At 34.6% G+C, this 15,724-nt stretch overlaps 2 protein-coding genes across 9 annotated transcripts in view; one reads left to right on the top strand and one right to left on the bottom strand.

The window, feature by feature from the left end:
* LOC105201086 (unconventional myosin IC) overlaps nt 1-14,169 on the top strand; it is a 47,591-nt gene extending 33,422 nt beyond the window's left edge. For 2 of the 6 annotated variants that reach the window (XM_011168947.3, XM_011168956.3), the window contains exons 2-19: nt 7,413-7,626; nt 7,928-8,043; nt 8,209-8,279; nt 8,394-8,602; nt 8,863-9,045; nt 9,156-9,362; nt 9,594-9,856; nt 10,114-10,283; nt 10,354-10,508; nt 10,650-10,778; nt 10,981-11,134; nt 11,294-11,525; nt 11,661-11,891; nt 12,148-12,307; nt 12,411-12,653; nt 12,757-12,972; nt 13,312-13,412; nt 13,537-14,169. In XM_011168947.3, the coding sequence (XP_011167249.2) occupies nt 7,413-7,626; nt 7,928-8,043; nt 8,209-8,279; nt 8,394-8,602; nt 8,863-9,045; nt 9,156-9,362; nt 9,594-9,856; nt 10,114-10,283; nt 10,354-10,508; nt 10,650-10,778; nt 10,981-11,134; nt 11,294-11,525; nt 11,661-11,891; nt 12,148-12,307; nt 12,411-12,653; nt 12,757-12,972; nt 13,312-13,412; nt 13,537-13,663 (3,181 nt within the window). In that variant the 3' untranslated portion in view covers nt 13,664-14,169. Of the gene's footprint in view, nt 1-4,194; nt 4,610-6,320; nt 6,354-7,412; nt 7,627-7,927; nt 8,044-8,208; nt 8,280-8,393; nt 8,603-8,862; nt 9,046-9,155; nt 9,363-9,593; nt 9,857-10,113; nt 10,284-10,353; nt 10,509-10,649; nt 10,779-10,980; nt 11,135-11,293; nt 11,526-11,660; nt 11,892-12,147; nt 12,308-12,410; nt 12,654-12,756; nt 12,973-13,311; nt 13,413-13,536 lie in introns of those variants that run through there. The other 4 variants (XM_011168949.3, XM_011168955.3, XM_011168948.3 and 1 more) reach the window with 4 other exon arrangements.
* On the bottom strand, nt 13,987-15,682 carry LOC105201085. Of its 3 annotated transcripts, none has more exons than XM_026137942.2 (3): nt 15,132-15,320; nt 14,556-14,726; nt 13,987-14,446 (listed from the first exon to the last, which is right to left on the bottom strand). In XM_026137942.2, exons 2-3 carry the CDS (start codon nt 14,653-14,655, stop codon nt 14,286-14,288), a joined length of 261 nt encoding a protein of 86 aa, XP_025993727.1. In that variant the 5' UTR covers nt 14,656-14,726; nt 15,132-15,320; the 3' UTR covers nt 13,987-14,285. The 3 variants fall into 3 exon arrangements, with proteins under 3 accessions (XP_025993727.1, XP_025993728.1, XP_025993729.1); XM_026137943.2 differs by having other exon boundaries at nt 15,081-15,296; XM_026137944.2 differs by lacking the exon at nt 13,987-14,446 and adding an exon at nt 15,550-15,682 and having other exon boundaries at nt 14,655-14,726.
* Nucleotides 15,683-15,724: the final 42 nt, after the last annotated feature.

Raw genomic sequence — 15,724 nt, 5'->3', positions numbered from 1 at the left:
AACGGGAAAAAAATCCGAGATCTTACAATCCAAAAAGTATCATTAATTAATTTACGCTATTAAGGAATCCCTGTAAGCACGTAATATTCTTAGAATATTGTACGAATATTAAAAATTAAAATAATATTACTGTCAATATTCCAGGAATATTAGTTGATATCTTTTTAATATCATGGAAATATTCTGTTAACGTTATGTGTTCGCTTTATACAATATTCTTGGTATATTACTTTAATATCCGTGGAATATTATAAAAATATTCATACAGTTTTGAGATTTGGTGCAATGAAAATTTCTTGAAATATATTATAAAGTTATTAATAATAAATAGCACGTTTAAACTCCATTTTTTTGCAAACTTTTACTTTAATAAAGGCATTTACATTAATATTTTAGAAATAATTACTGTATCAATAGAATAGTACATTTAATATTCTAAAAATATACCTAGTATATTACTTGAGATTATATAATATTACACGCGCGCTTGTAGGGCTGCTGTTGAGTTTTCACTCACAATTAGCCTTACAACAACATTCAATAAGATTTTTTTAAAACAGTTAATGCAATTATTCTAACACCTCGCAATTTACAAAGTAGACATAAAAAAGTGGAAAGAGGTGCTCAATTACGTGGGCGTTGATATACGAGGAATACGAGGTGCGACTGTTGCGAGTGGCATTTCAGGGTTAATCCCTCGTGAAATTAGCGCGTAATATGCCAACAAGACGATGGGGAAAACTTCACAATAGACGTTTCCTCGCGACGATCGTTATCGATGGAATTTTCGATGCAACGTACTCATTCTCGCCACGCGCGTGTGTGTGTATATCGCGCGTGTTATCGCGCGGGAATGACCTCCCGTCAAGACGTCTCGTCTCTCTATTTTTTTTATCATTTTTTTTTTTTATTCAACAAGCGTCCCCGCGACTGGTCCCAAGGACCCCATTTTTCCCCTTGACTCATCGCGCGTTACGTCAGCGTCCCCGATTCGGCCGGCAGGCGTGCAGAGCCAGGTGTGCAGAAAAATGCAACGGGACGACGACTTTCCGTTTCGTGCAATCGGCTGAACGCGGCGTAGAAGAGTACGCGCGCGCGCGCGATCGATTAATCAAATAAACGACATCACGCTAATCGGAAATTTCCGGCGAACGACCTTATCGCATCGAGGAGAAACGGAAACCCGATTGGATCGGTCGACCCCGGTCGATCCGCGGCGCCGAAAGAATATTCCGTTTTTTTTTTCCTCCCCCACTGAGCGCAAACCCTTTCGGTGCATTTCGCATGCAGAGGATGCAAAAAATTGCGGCAGGCCGCACGCAAGTAACATTCTCATTCGGACTACCTTTTCGACGTACGTATGCATGTACGCGCGGTACTCTCCGAACGCCGCGCCGTTCAAACGCGCGGTCTCGCTTGCCTCTCTCGCGTGACTCATCCCGCACGAGGAAGGAAAAAAAGAGAGAGAAAGAGAATTAAAAAAATCGAAGCAGCTTGTTTACGCAGAACGTATGTACGTACATATGTACGTGACTGGGCTTCTGCCTACAGTCGCTGCTCGTGAATTTCGATAGCGGCGCGGCGGCGAGCCGCGACAATGGTCCTCTTTGTGCGAGCCGCGATTGATAAACTTCCCTCCTCCGTAACACCATGCGTGCACGCCGAGCGATACGCGGTCGAGAGACCCGAGAGACCCGCATTCGCGCACACCACCTCACGGTATTCCGTCAAGGCGAGGGAAAATTGCTCGCCGAATAGAGGTTCATGACCGGAGTATATCAATGAGTCACATCGATTCCTGACTTCCACGAAAGAGACGGACACGAAAGAGACGGACTGGTTCTCCGCTGGCGATAAACGTTGTTTAATTGTCGATCTTGAAGATCAATAATAACACAACGCGCTTTCTCTCCCTGTCTTTCTTTAACTTACAATTAGCCGTCTCTTTGTTCGCGAGTGTCGGACCCGCGCGTTCCTCAGCATTCAGTATACAGAGAGAATTTTCTCTCGGAATTTATCCTCTCAAAATTCTGATAATCGTAGTATAACGTGGACTTCGAAGAACTTCGCTATACACTGAGGAAAATTACTAAACTTTAATAAATGTTTATTAAAATTTATCAAAGTGATGATGATCATAATGGTTAGCACGATGGCCTTCGAAAAACCGTAATTTTAGTAAAATGCAATCAATTTTACGAAAGCTTTATTACATTTTATTAAAAGAGCACTGAGATAAAAAATTTCTAAATTTTAATAAATATAATTTACTAGAACAGCACTGATTTTTACTAAATCTAAATACAATGGAGCCTTCCATATCTGAAATAATAGGGAGACAAAATTGTTCGGATAAGGAAATTTTTGTATCATAGAATAAACACATTTTCGTATTAAATTCCATGTAAGTATTCAAACAGAAATTTCAATTTTCTATTGTATACTTAAACAGTTTGTAAACCTTACTACAAAACGCTGTTCGAATAATGAAACTTCGGATATAGGAGGATCCACTGTATATATTTATTTAAATACAAGAACCATTAATTTAAGCATCACTTTTTTTCTTACAGAGCACAATATTTGTGTACCGTAAGTAAATATTTCATTAGTACTATCCGAATAAATATTTATTAAAATTTAGGAATTTTTTCTCTCAGTGCACTTTTAATAAAATTTGGTAGAGTTGAATTTTACTAAAATTGTGTAGTAAAATTCTTCGAAGACCATATTGCCTCATGAACAATCATGAAACTTCTAGGGCAAAATTTTAAGAGAATTTTTTCCGTGTAGATTAATTTCGGGTTAAAATTTTGTACTACGCTTAGATCGTACCTAAATGAGCAATTGAATGTTTTACACGACGATCGAGTAGTTTCGCTTTGATTAATTAATAGTAAATAAGCAAGCTGTAAATACAAAGTGAGACATTGCGATCAACGTGTCCTGGACACTTTCGCGATTGGAGACTCGATCGATTCGGCTGAAAGATTAATGCAACGATTAACGCGATGCGACGCAAATCTCATATTGCGATAAAAATTGCATACCGACGACATTATGCGATCCGATCTTACACAACGTCGATAATAATAGCGAAGAGTCACGAATATTTTTATTAGTTTCTTTGCGGGAACCTGTTATACGTGCGTGTCTAGAAAGAATGGCACGAGATTAGATTAGATTAGATACGCTGGATTTTATTGCGGCTTATCAGCGCTCTGTTATCGATTAACATCGGTTTTGCACCGATTAATCTGCAATTGCATTTCGGCACCGTGTAATTCGCGTCCGAACAATGTCTAAAATTTTGATTCGCGTAGATATGTTGCGTCAATAACAATAATTTTTCCTCTGCACTTTTAATCTTAACAATTTTAATACACTAATAAAGCTTATCTTTATCAACGCGGCAAAATTATTGATTACGACAGAAATAAAATCTAATTAAAATCTAAGATATGAAAAAATAAAATATAATTTAATATAATTTAATATTTAGTTTATTTGATTATTTCGGTTTAATACAATCAGCATTTTTGCAAAATTGGATTTCTAAGATTGCATTGCCTTTCGTTGTTTTGTATTTAAGTACGAATGCTAATTAAATGAATGGAAGATGAAGTTTTGATGACACGTACTTACTCAGAGAAGAGTTTCTTCGAGTAAAAAAATTTGTTTGAATCAAAGAAATTCGAAAAGTGCATTGCTATACAAATTACACTACAGAAAAGCTTCTTTGATTCGAAGAAATTTTTTTATTGTGAATTTATTTGAATTAAAGAAATAGCTTGGTTGTCCGCAACGCGGATCTTTTTTTAAATGAAAGAAATATATTTTTAAAATCGGAACAACTAAATTATTTCTTACATTTCTGTCACTATCTTCTTCGCATTAAAAAATTATTATAATTTGAACAAAGGATTTATTTAATTTATTTAATTTAATGATTTATTTCATTTAAATAATTTGTTTAACTTAAAAAATTTATTGGATTAAAAAAAAATCTTTTAATGATGTCATTTCTTGAAATCAAATAAATTTTTATTTTCCTCAAAGGTTTTCACTTCAACTTAAGAAAAATCGAGTTAAAGAAATAAGATTTCACTAATTTAAAAATAATTTTTCCGCCATAGGTGCACATATATTTAGTGCGTTTGGAAACTCATTGCTTAACGATTTACAGAAAGATTGTTCGGTAATGAAACTTTTCTTTCATTCTTAATAAAGTTGTTGTATTCTAAGAGATTCAAGGCAAGACGGTCATTAACGCGTTAACACGAGTCGTTTACTACGAGCCGCTACAACAATAGACATTCTTACGCAGGTTTTCCTCTCGATTCGTTTCGCTGTTAGGCGCCGTTTCGCTATCAGTCGTGCGGATAACGGAGAGGACGGCGGGAGAGGGAATCGCTGATGAGCTGCGGACGGAAGGTGGTGGTCATCGCCGGGTCACTCTCTTGAGCAGTCGTAGTCGCAAGTTGGTTCCTCCGTTCTCCGGTTTCTCCTCCGATTAACATCTCCTCAAACGCGCGACTCACTTTGCTACCGCGTTATTAAAACGCATGAACCGATACGTGCCGAAAACCAAAGCAATATCAAAGCCGAAGTAATATGAAATTTCTTGTGTGTTTACGTTAAGTATCGTCGGACACGACGACGGACTGCCTTCTACTTAGTGATTCGCGAGTCTTCGCGGCTAGCCTTTATATTGCGATAACGATTCACGTGTCGTAAAAAATATTGTTTCGTTATGTGAAATTAGAAAGGACGATTGTGCACAGAAAAAAAAAATTATTATCACATCAAGAATCATATTTTCATTGTACATAAGAAAGTGCATGAAATTTTTTTGAGAGAATTTGATAATCTTGAGCGCACACAGCTTACATAAAGAAATTTGTCTCTCACGTAAAAAATTTCATTTCTTCATGTAAGCCAGTTTTGTTTGTTTAAAATTATTAAATTCTTTAAAGATTTTATACTCTTGTTTATATACATATGAGAATATGAGTGTTAACTGCCACTAACTTTCTTCAAGTGTAGATATAAATTTTGTACTATGTGAAGACTAAATCTTATATATAATATATTATGATATAATAAATATATTTGCGTTACACGGAATTGAGGAAAAAATCGAGATGTGCATTATTGAAAAAATATAAGTGCATTCTACGAAATTGAATGGAACGAAGTTCATGAGACCTTTAACATGCTTACAAAGTTTTCTGAAGTAATCCCTTGTGCCCATTTTTTGTTCGTTCATTGAGCATAAATTTAATTAGTTTGCTGCAAGATATTAAAGACATTAAGAAAAGTGACACGTGGAGCGTTTCAGGATTAAAAATCGCGAAGAAGTTTGCTTATCACTCTTTAAATCTCATAGAGCGAAACATCACCTCTAAAAGGGTGAAAGTTGGACTTGTGTAATTTTTTCGCGTGATTTTTTACTTCACGAGATTTACACCGAGAAAAGTTGTTAACTTGACTAAATTTTTCGACTCGATTAAATTTCTTCATTTCATGTATCTATGTATTTAAGTTAAATTTACAAATGCTTAAACGGAACTTCAAGCATTTTATGTATTTGAGTCAAATACGTAAATACTTGAACTAAAAGATTTTAATCGAATTAAAAAAAATTTAGTCAAGTTAACAATTTTCTTTCTCAATGTAAAATTAATCTACAACGTGCTTTTTTGTTTCTCCTGCTTCTCATCGCTATTCGCCTCTTCGCGCAGTGTTTTATCGAAATTGGCGAGATAAAAATTAACGAACTCGAAAGAAGACAAGAAACACACTCGTTGATAAAATAGTGCGCAAAAATGCAAAAAGGCAATAGGTAAAAAGCAATAGAAAGCAATAAACTCATTGTAGATTAACCTTTAGAGAGCACGCACTTCTGAATCTTTCGTTATTCCCTGTTATCTTCGAGATGATTGCTTCATTATATATATATTATTTGAGCAATAACATAACACTCAAGAAACACGATAAAATTTCTTTTTAACAGCGACAATAGCTGTACGCGGAAAGACATTTTTTTTTTTTAATTTCTATCTCCCGTCGATAAGATGATTTGATAAATTGAGTTTTTGCTCGCCTATTTGAAATCGAACTTTTACAATCATCTAATCTTTTCCGCTTGGATCCAATAATATCAGACGTCGTGAATCTCTCTCGGAGAATTAGTGTTTATCTTATCGGACGAATTCGCGTTTATTCTAGCCAGCGAGGAATAGAAATCCGTGATCGCGATTAACAATGCCGAAACGACGATCATCGAATAAATTTCGTTTTTCATTTGGACATTGCAGGTACAAGTGTCTATAGGATCACGGAAACATGGGGTGAGTGCTTGAAACTTATCACCGCGGATATTTCCAACAAGCCATAAATAATCTTGATTTTTCGTGAATATTTTAAAATAAACCTGTGGAATTCGTAATGTCGAATTTAATTGCATGTTTATTGTCAGAATTATACAACAGCGCTAGGCAGAAATTACATGACTCTTCGCATACTGAAGCAAATAATGATCAAACTCAGATGATAATTATTAAGCTTGGATTAATTAATTTCAATTAAATATTCGGTTATGATAATAAAATATTTAGTAACATTTAATACCGTTTAATGAGCGTTTAGTAATCAATTGGTTACTATTATTACGTTTAGTTATTATTAATATAATTATTAAATATCACTAAATATTAGGATAGTAATCAAACATTTAATTGAAATTATTTCCCCAAAGTTGGCTTATTATTATCAAACTCTTTTTTTTCGGCATATTATTTGTTCGGTATATCGCGGACACTATAATGCACTCGACTTTCTCTCGTGTTGCACTGTCTCTTTATCTATTCAGTGGCATACAGAAATATTTGTTCCGATCGATCTATTGCCGTTCGCTCTATTGTCTACGAGCGTTGAATGTTACGGACTCCGATATCTAATCTGAATTCTTATCGTCCGCAAGACCGCGAGGCCGAATAGAACGGCGACTTTATACACGCTACCTGTTAAATAAATTTTTAACGTCATTTCAAAATGGATAAAACATTAAACGAAGCCTACAGTATTAAAGCTATAAATCAAAGTCTCTTAAATTTAACGATGCTAATTTTTCAATGACTGATAAGTACGATCAGATAAATTTAATGACAAGTGATGTTCGATAAATATATCTGCTTTTGCAATCAATTATAACACTCTTTTTACTATTCTTTCAATTTAATTTTATTTTCTTGTTATTGTCTTCATAAATTGTAAAAAAACTGAAAGAGCTCTCGATTAGGCTAATCCTACTAAATTAATAAACACAGAAATTGCGTGTTGCGAATAACGAAAGCCCGTTACATACCGAAAGACGTAAAGGGGTAGTTCATTCTCTCGGGTATTTGCAGCGCGGAGACAGTCGACACCGGGGGTGTCTTCAGAAAGCCCGGCGCGCGACCGGACGTCTTCAAGCACGACCGGAAATTGCCCGAGAACATGGAGCGTGGATTGCACGAGCGCGACCGAGTCGGCGTTCAAGACTTCGTCCTGCTGGAGAACTTCCGCAGCGAGGCCGCCTTCATCGATAATTTGCACAAACGATTCACGGAGGATCTCATTTACGTAAGTGGAAGGCGTAATTAATCAATAGCACGAATTTTAAAAAAATGTCCCAATTATTTCATATTCAATTTATCAGGCAGAAGCAGGATATTAACGCCTTTTGTTTTTTATTTGTGTGATTTATTTTTACGGATTGTGTTATTGCAAAATCAATTTTGAGAGTACGAAACCTCGTAAATTAAAAAATTTTACTTTACACTTTTATCTTACTTTGTTCACATAAAATTACTCATAATCAGCTGAATCTAGGAAAAGTGATTTTGAGTAACTTAAGAGAAACTTCTTATCTTTGATATTGCAGACGTACATCGGCCAGGTATTGGTGTCGGTGAATCCTTACAAGAATCTGCCCATCTACTCCACGGAAACGATCCTTTATTATCACGGGAGAAACTTCTTTGAGGCATCTCCTCACATGTAAGCACCCATCGTCTCCTGTATCGTACGCGGTATCTCGGAATTTGTTCAACTTTCGCCAAGAAAAATGTCTTGCGGGACAAATTGCAACAAATCCGGGGCACCCTGCATATGAGGAAACGTAACGCTAGTATTTCTATAAATTATAAAAATCTATTTTCGCAGTTTTGCTCTCGCGGACACCGCCTATCAATCTCTGGCTAAGGAGAATCGCGATCAATGCATTTTGATTTCGGGTAAGTCACGTTTCATTTATTGTTTTACATTAACAATTTTATATAATTTTTTTGTCGCTTTCGTTTTCATTGTTGAGTTTATTCTTTTAAATATGGTTTTTCTTCACATCCAAGGTGAATCGGGATCTGGGAAAACGGAGGCGTCCAAGAAGATCTTAGAGTTTATCGCGGCTGCTACCGGGCATAAAAAACAAGTAGAAGAGGTGAACGATAAATTGATTGGTAGCAATCCCGTGCTGGAAGCTTTTGGTAACGCGAAGACCAATCGCAATGACAATTCATCCCGCTTCGGAAAGTATATGGACGTTCAGTTCAATTTTCAGGTAAAATTCCGAATAATGAATTCCCTTTAAAAGTAGAATCAAAAGAAATTGAAAAAAAAAATTCTTTGCAAAAATTGAGTGTTTTTACTCTCTGGAAAGTGATAATCATGATAATTATGAAAATAGTTCGAGAGAAAGAGAAAGAGAATTATCAATGTAGTTACTGCACTTACTATGCAAAGTTAATGGTTATCGATTTCTCTTGATTGTCTTGTATTTGCAGAAGCATTTGGTTCAACGTTGTTGGATAATGCTTTCAGGGAGATCCAGTCGGTGGAAATATTCTGAACTATTTGTTGGAAAAATCTCGAGTAGTCCATCAATCAGTTGGCGAACGTAATTTTCATATCTTTTATCAGCTTTTAGCGGGCGCGGACGACGATACGTTGAGAAAATTGTTTCTGAAGAAAAATCTCGATACTTATTTTTACTTGAGCAACGGAGTAAGTCTGTTTGACTTTCATATTTTAGCTTTTAAATTGAAATTCTGTCGCTTTAAAAAAAAATTTGTTTCCTACAATTCTCTTTGTTGATTCATGAATCAATCTTTTAGACGAAAGGTACAGTGGATACCATCGACGATGCTAATCAATACAGAAAAGTTGTCCAGGCCATGAAGACCATGAAGATGTCTCAGCAAGAACAGAACGACCTGTTTGTCATAGTCGCGTCCGTGCTACACATGGGTAACGTGGGTTTCTCGGAAGAGGACGGCGTAGCGACTATTTTGAAACCCGCGTCCGTCGATGCCATCGCCACGGTAATTACTTTTCAAATCCGACAATTTTTAAAAGATTGTTAATATAATTGCAAGGTCAAAAAGTTTGACACATCACTTAAAAAATGTTTAATCTTTTATACATTTTTCTCATCATTATTTCATTATATAATTATTTTTCTTTCTGTTATTTCGTTATGCGCATAAATATTTCTGTAAATTTAATACTTGTAAATTGCTAGATGTCACATTTCTTAAATTGTGATTGAATAGTTACTAGGCTGCGACGTGGAACGACTAGCAAAGGCGTTTACTCATCGCACCATAGATGCCCACGGTGACGTGGTGGTTTCACCCTTGAATAGAGAATTGGCTATTTATGCGAGAGACGCGTTGGCGAAGGCCGTGTACGACAGATTATTCACCTGGCTCGTGACTAGACTTAACAAGTCTCTACAGCCCCAGACTAATCCTCGACGCAATATGGTCATGGGCATTTTGGATATTTATGGTTTTGAAATCTTTCAGAAAAACAGGTAAGTGGTCGAGTAACAATTAGATGCTTTCAAAGATTTTACAATGAAAATATTATGAGCGCCATAAATAATAATTTTAGAAAAAAATATAATTTTTTAAATTTCCAAGTCTTATATTTTTTTATATTTTTATTATTTCATATTGTATATTTTAAAACGATATTTTTATTTATTTATTTAAATGATTTTCTTAATAAAAATAATACCCTTATGCTTAATTAGCAGTAATCCTCACTTCTTTCATTATTTCGATACAGCTTCGAGCAGTTCTGCATTAATTTTTGCAACGAGAAATTACAACAACTGTTTATCCAACTAACATTGAAATCAGAACAAGAAGAATATCTGCGCGAAGGGATAACCTGGGAGAACGTAGACTATTTCAATAACAAGATCATCTGCGACTTGATTGAAGAGAAGTATAAAGGTTGAATTTTCATAAAATTCTGCCCATCCACTTTCGTAATTGCACGCTAATTAATTCGTTAATGCGGCAGGAATAATATCGTTAATGGACGAAGAGTGTTTGCGTCCTGGAGAACCAACAGACATGAGCTTCCTGGAAAAATTGAACGTAAATTTGAACAATCATCCTCACTACATCAGTCATCAAAAGGCTGATATACAAACGCAGAAAATTATGGGACGAGACGTAAGAATTTCATATTAAATTGAATCATGAATAGTAATATCTCCAGTGCCAAATAGAAAACTAAATAATTTACTTCATCAGTTCAAATATTTTATGTTGGCTAATTTACTCGCGTAAAATTGAGAATAAATCTATTTTCAGGAATTTAGATTGGTGCATTACGCCGGCGATGTTACCTATAATGTACGTGGATTTCTCGAGAAAAATAATGATTTACTATTTCGAGATTTACGTGAAGTTATGTCAAATACAACGAATTCTATCACAAAGGTAAGAATTTAAATTTTTCCATGGGAAAAAAAGTAAAAATCTATTTTTGAATTAAAGAATAACATTTTAAAGCTCTCAATTTCGAAAATTAAATTTTACCAAAGCATCTTCCTTCAATTTCTTTCGCACACACTTTTCGAAATGTTTTCAAAATAGTTCCAAATATTTCCTGCATCTTCTTGCAATTTCTTGTTATTTACAGACTGTATTCGATGTAAAAGATTTAACAAGTAAGAAACGCCCGGAGACTGCCATAACTCAATTTAAAAATAGTTTAAATAATCTAATTGAGATTCTCATGGGAAAAGAACCGTCTTACGTTCGTTGCATCAAACCTAACGATTTTAAAATGCCCAGTAAGTAGTCTACATTTGATTGTAAGATAAAAATGAAATAAAACCGTAACGCTCAACGAAGTTACACAATGCTTTTAATTAGCACACGTAATAATAATTAAAATAATTCAATTGGAGCGAAATGTATCGAGACAAAACTCACTAAACTTTCGCTTTCAGATCAATTCAACAAAAAGATTGTGTTGCATCAAATTAAGTACTTAGGCTTGATGGAGAACCTGCGAGTGAGACGCGCCGGTTTCGCATATCGAAGACCGTACGAGCAATTTTTGCAACGTTACAAGTGCCTTTGTGCGGAAACTTGGCCGAAATATCACGGCCCAGCCAAGGAAGGCGTGCAAGTGCTCGTGTGTCACCTCGGCTACGAGCGCGACGAGTACAGGATGGGAAAGTAAGACCGCGATTATCATTTAAGCTGTAATTGTAATTTACGCAAACGCAGAACACTCAAATTTTGAAAATAATCCATGAAACGTTAAAAATAATTACATTTATCAAATTCCTAAAATTTGTTACTTTGTTACAGTACAAAATTATTTATCCGATTTCCTAAAACGTTATTTGACACGGAGGACGCGTTTCAAATGAAGAAACATGAAATAGCCTCCATTATCCAGAGTAAATGGAAGGCTATATTAACGAGGAGGAAATATTTAGCGTTTCGAGAAGCAACGATCATTTTCCAGAAATATACTCGCAGGTGGCACGCGAAACGCCAAGCCAAAAAACGACAACAGGCAGTTGTTACTATTCGCAGGTATTTCCCACTGAGTTTTATTTTTTCTTTCTATCAAATGAAACGTATCTCTCACTATAGATTTCGCATTTAATATAGTACGTAGTAGTACATTTTATATATCTATAGGTTATTAGGATATAATTTTATAATTTGTAAACAATAATTTATAATAATTATAATTTTATTACATTCTATTTAGTATTTTGTATATATTAAACATACCTTTTTTATTTTACTAATTTTTTAAGTTTATATATCTGTTAAATTGCTGCAGATTTATCGAAGGATTCATCACACGGGAGGGACCGCCTACGGAAATTAACAAGACATTTATCGAATTGGCAAAATCGCAATGGCTCATCAGACTTTCGAAATCATTGCCATCAAGTGTCTTAAATAAATATTGGCCGCCATGTCCGTATTCTTGTCAACAGGTATGGAATAAGAAATAGCTCGGCTCTCTATATAAAAATTCTCAACGAAATAGGAAATACATTGAGTTTAATTGTATAACTAATATAATTTAATATGTTATAGGCATCAGAGCATTTGCACGTAATGCACATGCGATGGAAAGCTCGTTGTTATCGAATGGCGTTGAGCAAGGAGGAAAAGGAACAGTTTGAGTTAAAGATTCTTGCGGAAACTCTGTTCAAGAATAAGAAGAAATCTTACGCTAAGAGTGTAGGTCCGAGATTTGTAACCGATCGTCTCGGTGAAGAGTACAAAGCACTGCGACAGAGCTTTATCAACATTTTAACTTCCGGAGAAAACATAAAGGTAAAAATAAATCCCCACCAAAAAAACATTGTTTTATTCATGTTAAACATATTTATAATAAAATTTAAAAAATAAAAATATTTCATTAAAATCCATTTTTTAGTACGCCACTCCCGTCATTAAATATGATCGGCACGGGTATAAACCGCGCGAAAGAGTGCTTATTTTAACAGAAAATGCAGTATACATTCTCGATACTCTCAAGACTTTCAAACTTAAACATCGTCTTCCTTACAAAGCCATCGAGGAGTTGGTCGTCACTGGAGAATCGGATAATCTACTCATCGTCAGGATACCGCCCGAATTGAAAAAGGATAAGGTTCTTATATTTAGATTTTCAAAATATAAATCTTAATACTTTTAATTCTAAATTAAAAAAAATTGTTTCAAGTTAAAGTATAATAAAATAGAATAAGTATAATATAGAAGCAAATGATAAATTATTTGATAGGAAAATTAATAAATAATTTGATATTTAGCGATTACAAATAGAATAAATCAAATTAAAAGTAAAGTGATTTAAAATTAGATGGTTATTAAAATTAATAAGTGTGTTATGTTACGTATAATTATACATATAATTACGTTACGTATACTTATATAATTAAATTGTATTTTTTTATAATTATATGATTAAATCATATTTTGCGTTTTACAGGGTGATTTGATCTTAGAAGTTCCGCATATAATAGAAGCGTTAACGAAAGCGATCGACATCACCAACAATCCAAACATTCTCAAGATCGTCAATACTGAATCGTAAGTATCCTTTTTTACACAAATATTTGAAATCTTTATCCTTTCATTTAGTAATAAAATATAATTTATCAATGTTTGTTGCTTTTAATATAATTCGATTAATATTTGCAATATTATGTTTCAGTGTGTCTCACAAACTAGTCAGTGGTAAAGAGGGAGTCATTGAAGTTAGAACTGGTACCACACCGGCGATCAGTAAAAATCGACAGAGCGGCCACTTATTAGTGGTAAGAATTCGAAAACTGAAATAATTCTAATCTTTTAAAGTAATCGTCTTTCCCTTGTACTTATTCCAAATCGCTATAAATTTCAGGTCGCTTCTCCGTAAATTATTCCGAAAGGAGGATCTCTCGGGGAGCGGAAGAATCGATGCTACAATTCCTGTAGCGGCCTTAACACAATGTGATTTAGAGAGTACGCAACAGAACATTAAGAGATAATATATGACATTTTAGTCTTTAAATTACTCCGTCGATTTTGTACCTCATCACAAAGGTGATAAAATGATAATATACAGGTATTTAATTCCGACGTACAGATTACGTCAAAATCTTGTTATGAAAGGGGTGCAGAGTACCATAGAGCTCCCTGTATATTTTCTTGTACATTAGATAATATTATTAAATGATATTTATTCTGATACAAAGAATGATAAAACCGAATCGATTGACAAGTTTACTTGTCAGTAATTTATAAACGTTATTTAAATATAAGCTAAGCTTCAGTTACACAAACATAATAAATGGAATAAAATTTATCTCACTCAATCGAATCCCTTTCCCAAATAATCTCAAACAAATATATATGTATACATATATATACAATATATTCAATATATTATTCATATATGTAAATATCATAACAATTAACATATTATTTTTTTGATTTGGGATTTTTTTTCGTAAGAGTTTTTTTTCCCTCTAAAGCTCTCTCCCGTAAATCATCTTCTGCTGCAGCGTTTACTGTTTTTGAAATAATCTTTTTCAATTTTTGCGCTTCCTGCAACTTTGCTTTCTTAGGTTGAACAGGGGCATCTTGGAGAAAAAGATAATACACATTTACAATATATATATTATATATTAATCTCAATATTAAAGCAGTATCGCTTGATTCAAGGAAACCAGTCTTTTCATTATGACTTACTTCCACGCTTTTGGATAGCAGAACCTTTCTTGCCTTTGTTGGCTTTTGCCTTTGCCGATGCTGGCAGCTTTGTCTTAACTTTGAGCTTTCCCTGTGGCATTTTTTTGCGTTCTTTATCGTTTAATCCAAACTCAAGAGTTTGTAGAGTCAACCAATATAATATTGTTCACGCTGTAAAAAAAAAGAAAGTACATAAACATTAAACAAAAGAGAAATACACTTGGCACTTTTTTTTACCTATTTTTTAAAAAAGTAAATTATAACATTCGACTTAAGAGAAATATATAATATCAATGTATGAAGTATACAGACTACATTTTTTTATATACAAATCGTGCATTTTCTTCGTAAGAATATTACAGCGAGAGCAAAAGCGATCTCTCTGATAATACATGTGCGTATATTTATAAATTTTACTTTATAAATATATAATATACATTAAGATATTCCAAATAAATTATACTTATATGTTATATAACTATATTTTTACTATATTTTTTCTATACAGAAAATTTATACTCATACATTTTTCTGTTAATAATATCGCAGATTAATTAATTTTACGCAGTTACACACCTAGGTTATGTTGTACCTGATTGCACCATTCACGAGACGTAAAAGCCAGTTCACATGGGTCACCGCTGCTCGCAGATCGCGGAGGCCGAATGACGTCATGACGTGCGTCGCCGTGCTGCGTTGGCCAATTGCGGAGCGGCGAAGGCAGCGGGAAGCGAGAGGCACGAAATGGACAAAGAAGCACGCACACTGAAAGTTTAATTTATCATTAATGAATAATGAGAAAGGGGCACGTAACGATGCACGTAAGAAGGCAGGCACTTTCACTTTTTCTATATTCTCCCACTCGTCTTCGTTATAAACTGAAAACGGCCAATCTTTCCTGAGAATCAGAATTACAACAATTGAAAATTGCCTTTTCCTTCGTACCGCCTGTATCGTTACCTTTATCATTTACCATCGTCATTGTTAACATTACCTTCGCTTATTGTCGCAGAAAACATGGACGCAAACACGAGGGTGGAATATTAAACGGAAAAAAAAGTGCATGTGACGAAAGCGAAGAGAGACGTCGAACGCGGCATGGCGGCTGCACAGTAAACGAGAAAGAGAGAGAGAGAGAGAGAGAGTGAGTGAGTGAGTGAGTGTGACGG

The sequence above is a fragment of the Solenopsis invicta genome, chromosome 14 (assembly GCF_016802725.1).
Source record: "Solenopsis invicta isolate M01_SB chromosome 14, UNIL_Sinv_3.0, whole genome shotgun sequence".
Classification (NCBI taxonomy): domain Eukaryota; kingdom Metazoa; phylum Arthropoda; class Insecta; order Hymenoptera; family Formicidae; genus Solenopsis; species Solenopsis invicta.
Note: the sequence above shows the minus strand (reverse complement) of the source record. Positions and strands in the feature narration are given on the sequence as shown.

Bases quoted from the DNA above. Each gene is read 5' to 3' on its own strand.
- LOC105201085 (XM_026137942.2), bottom strand. From the start codon at position 14,655: ATGCCACAGGGAAAGCTCAAAGTTAAGACAAAGCTGCCAGCATCGGCA. The intron at 14,447-14,555 runs GTAAGTCATAAT...TTTTTCTCCAAG, and splicing joins TGCTATCCAAAAGCGTGGAA to ATGCCCCTGTTCAACCTAAG.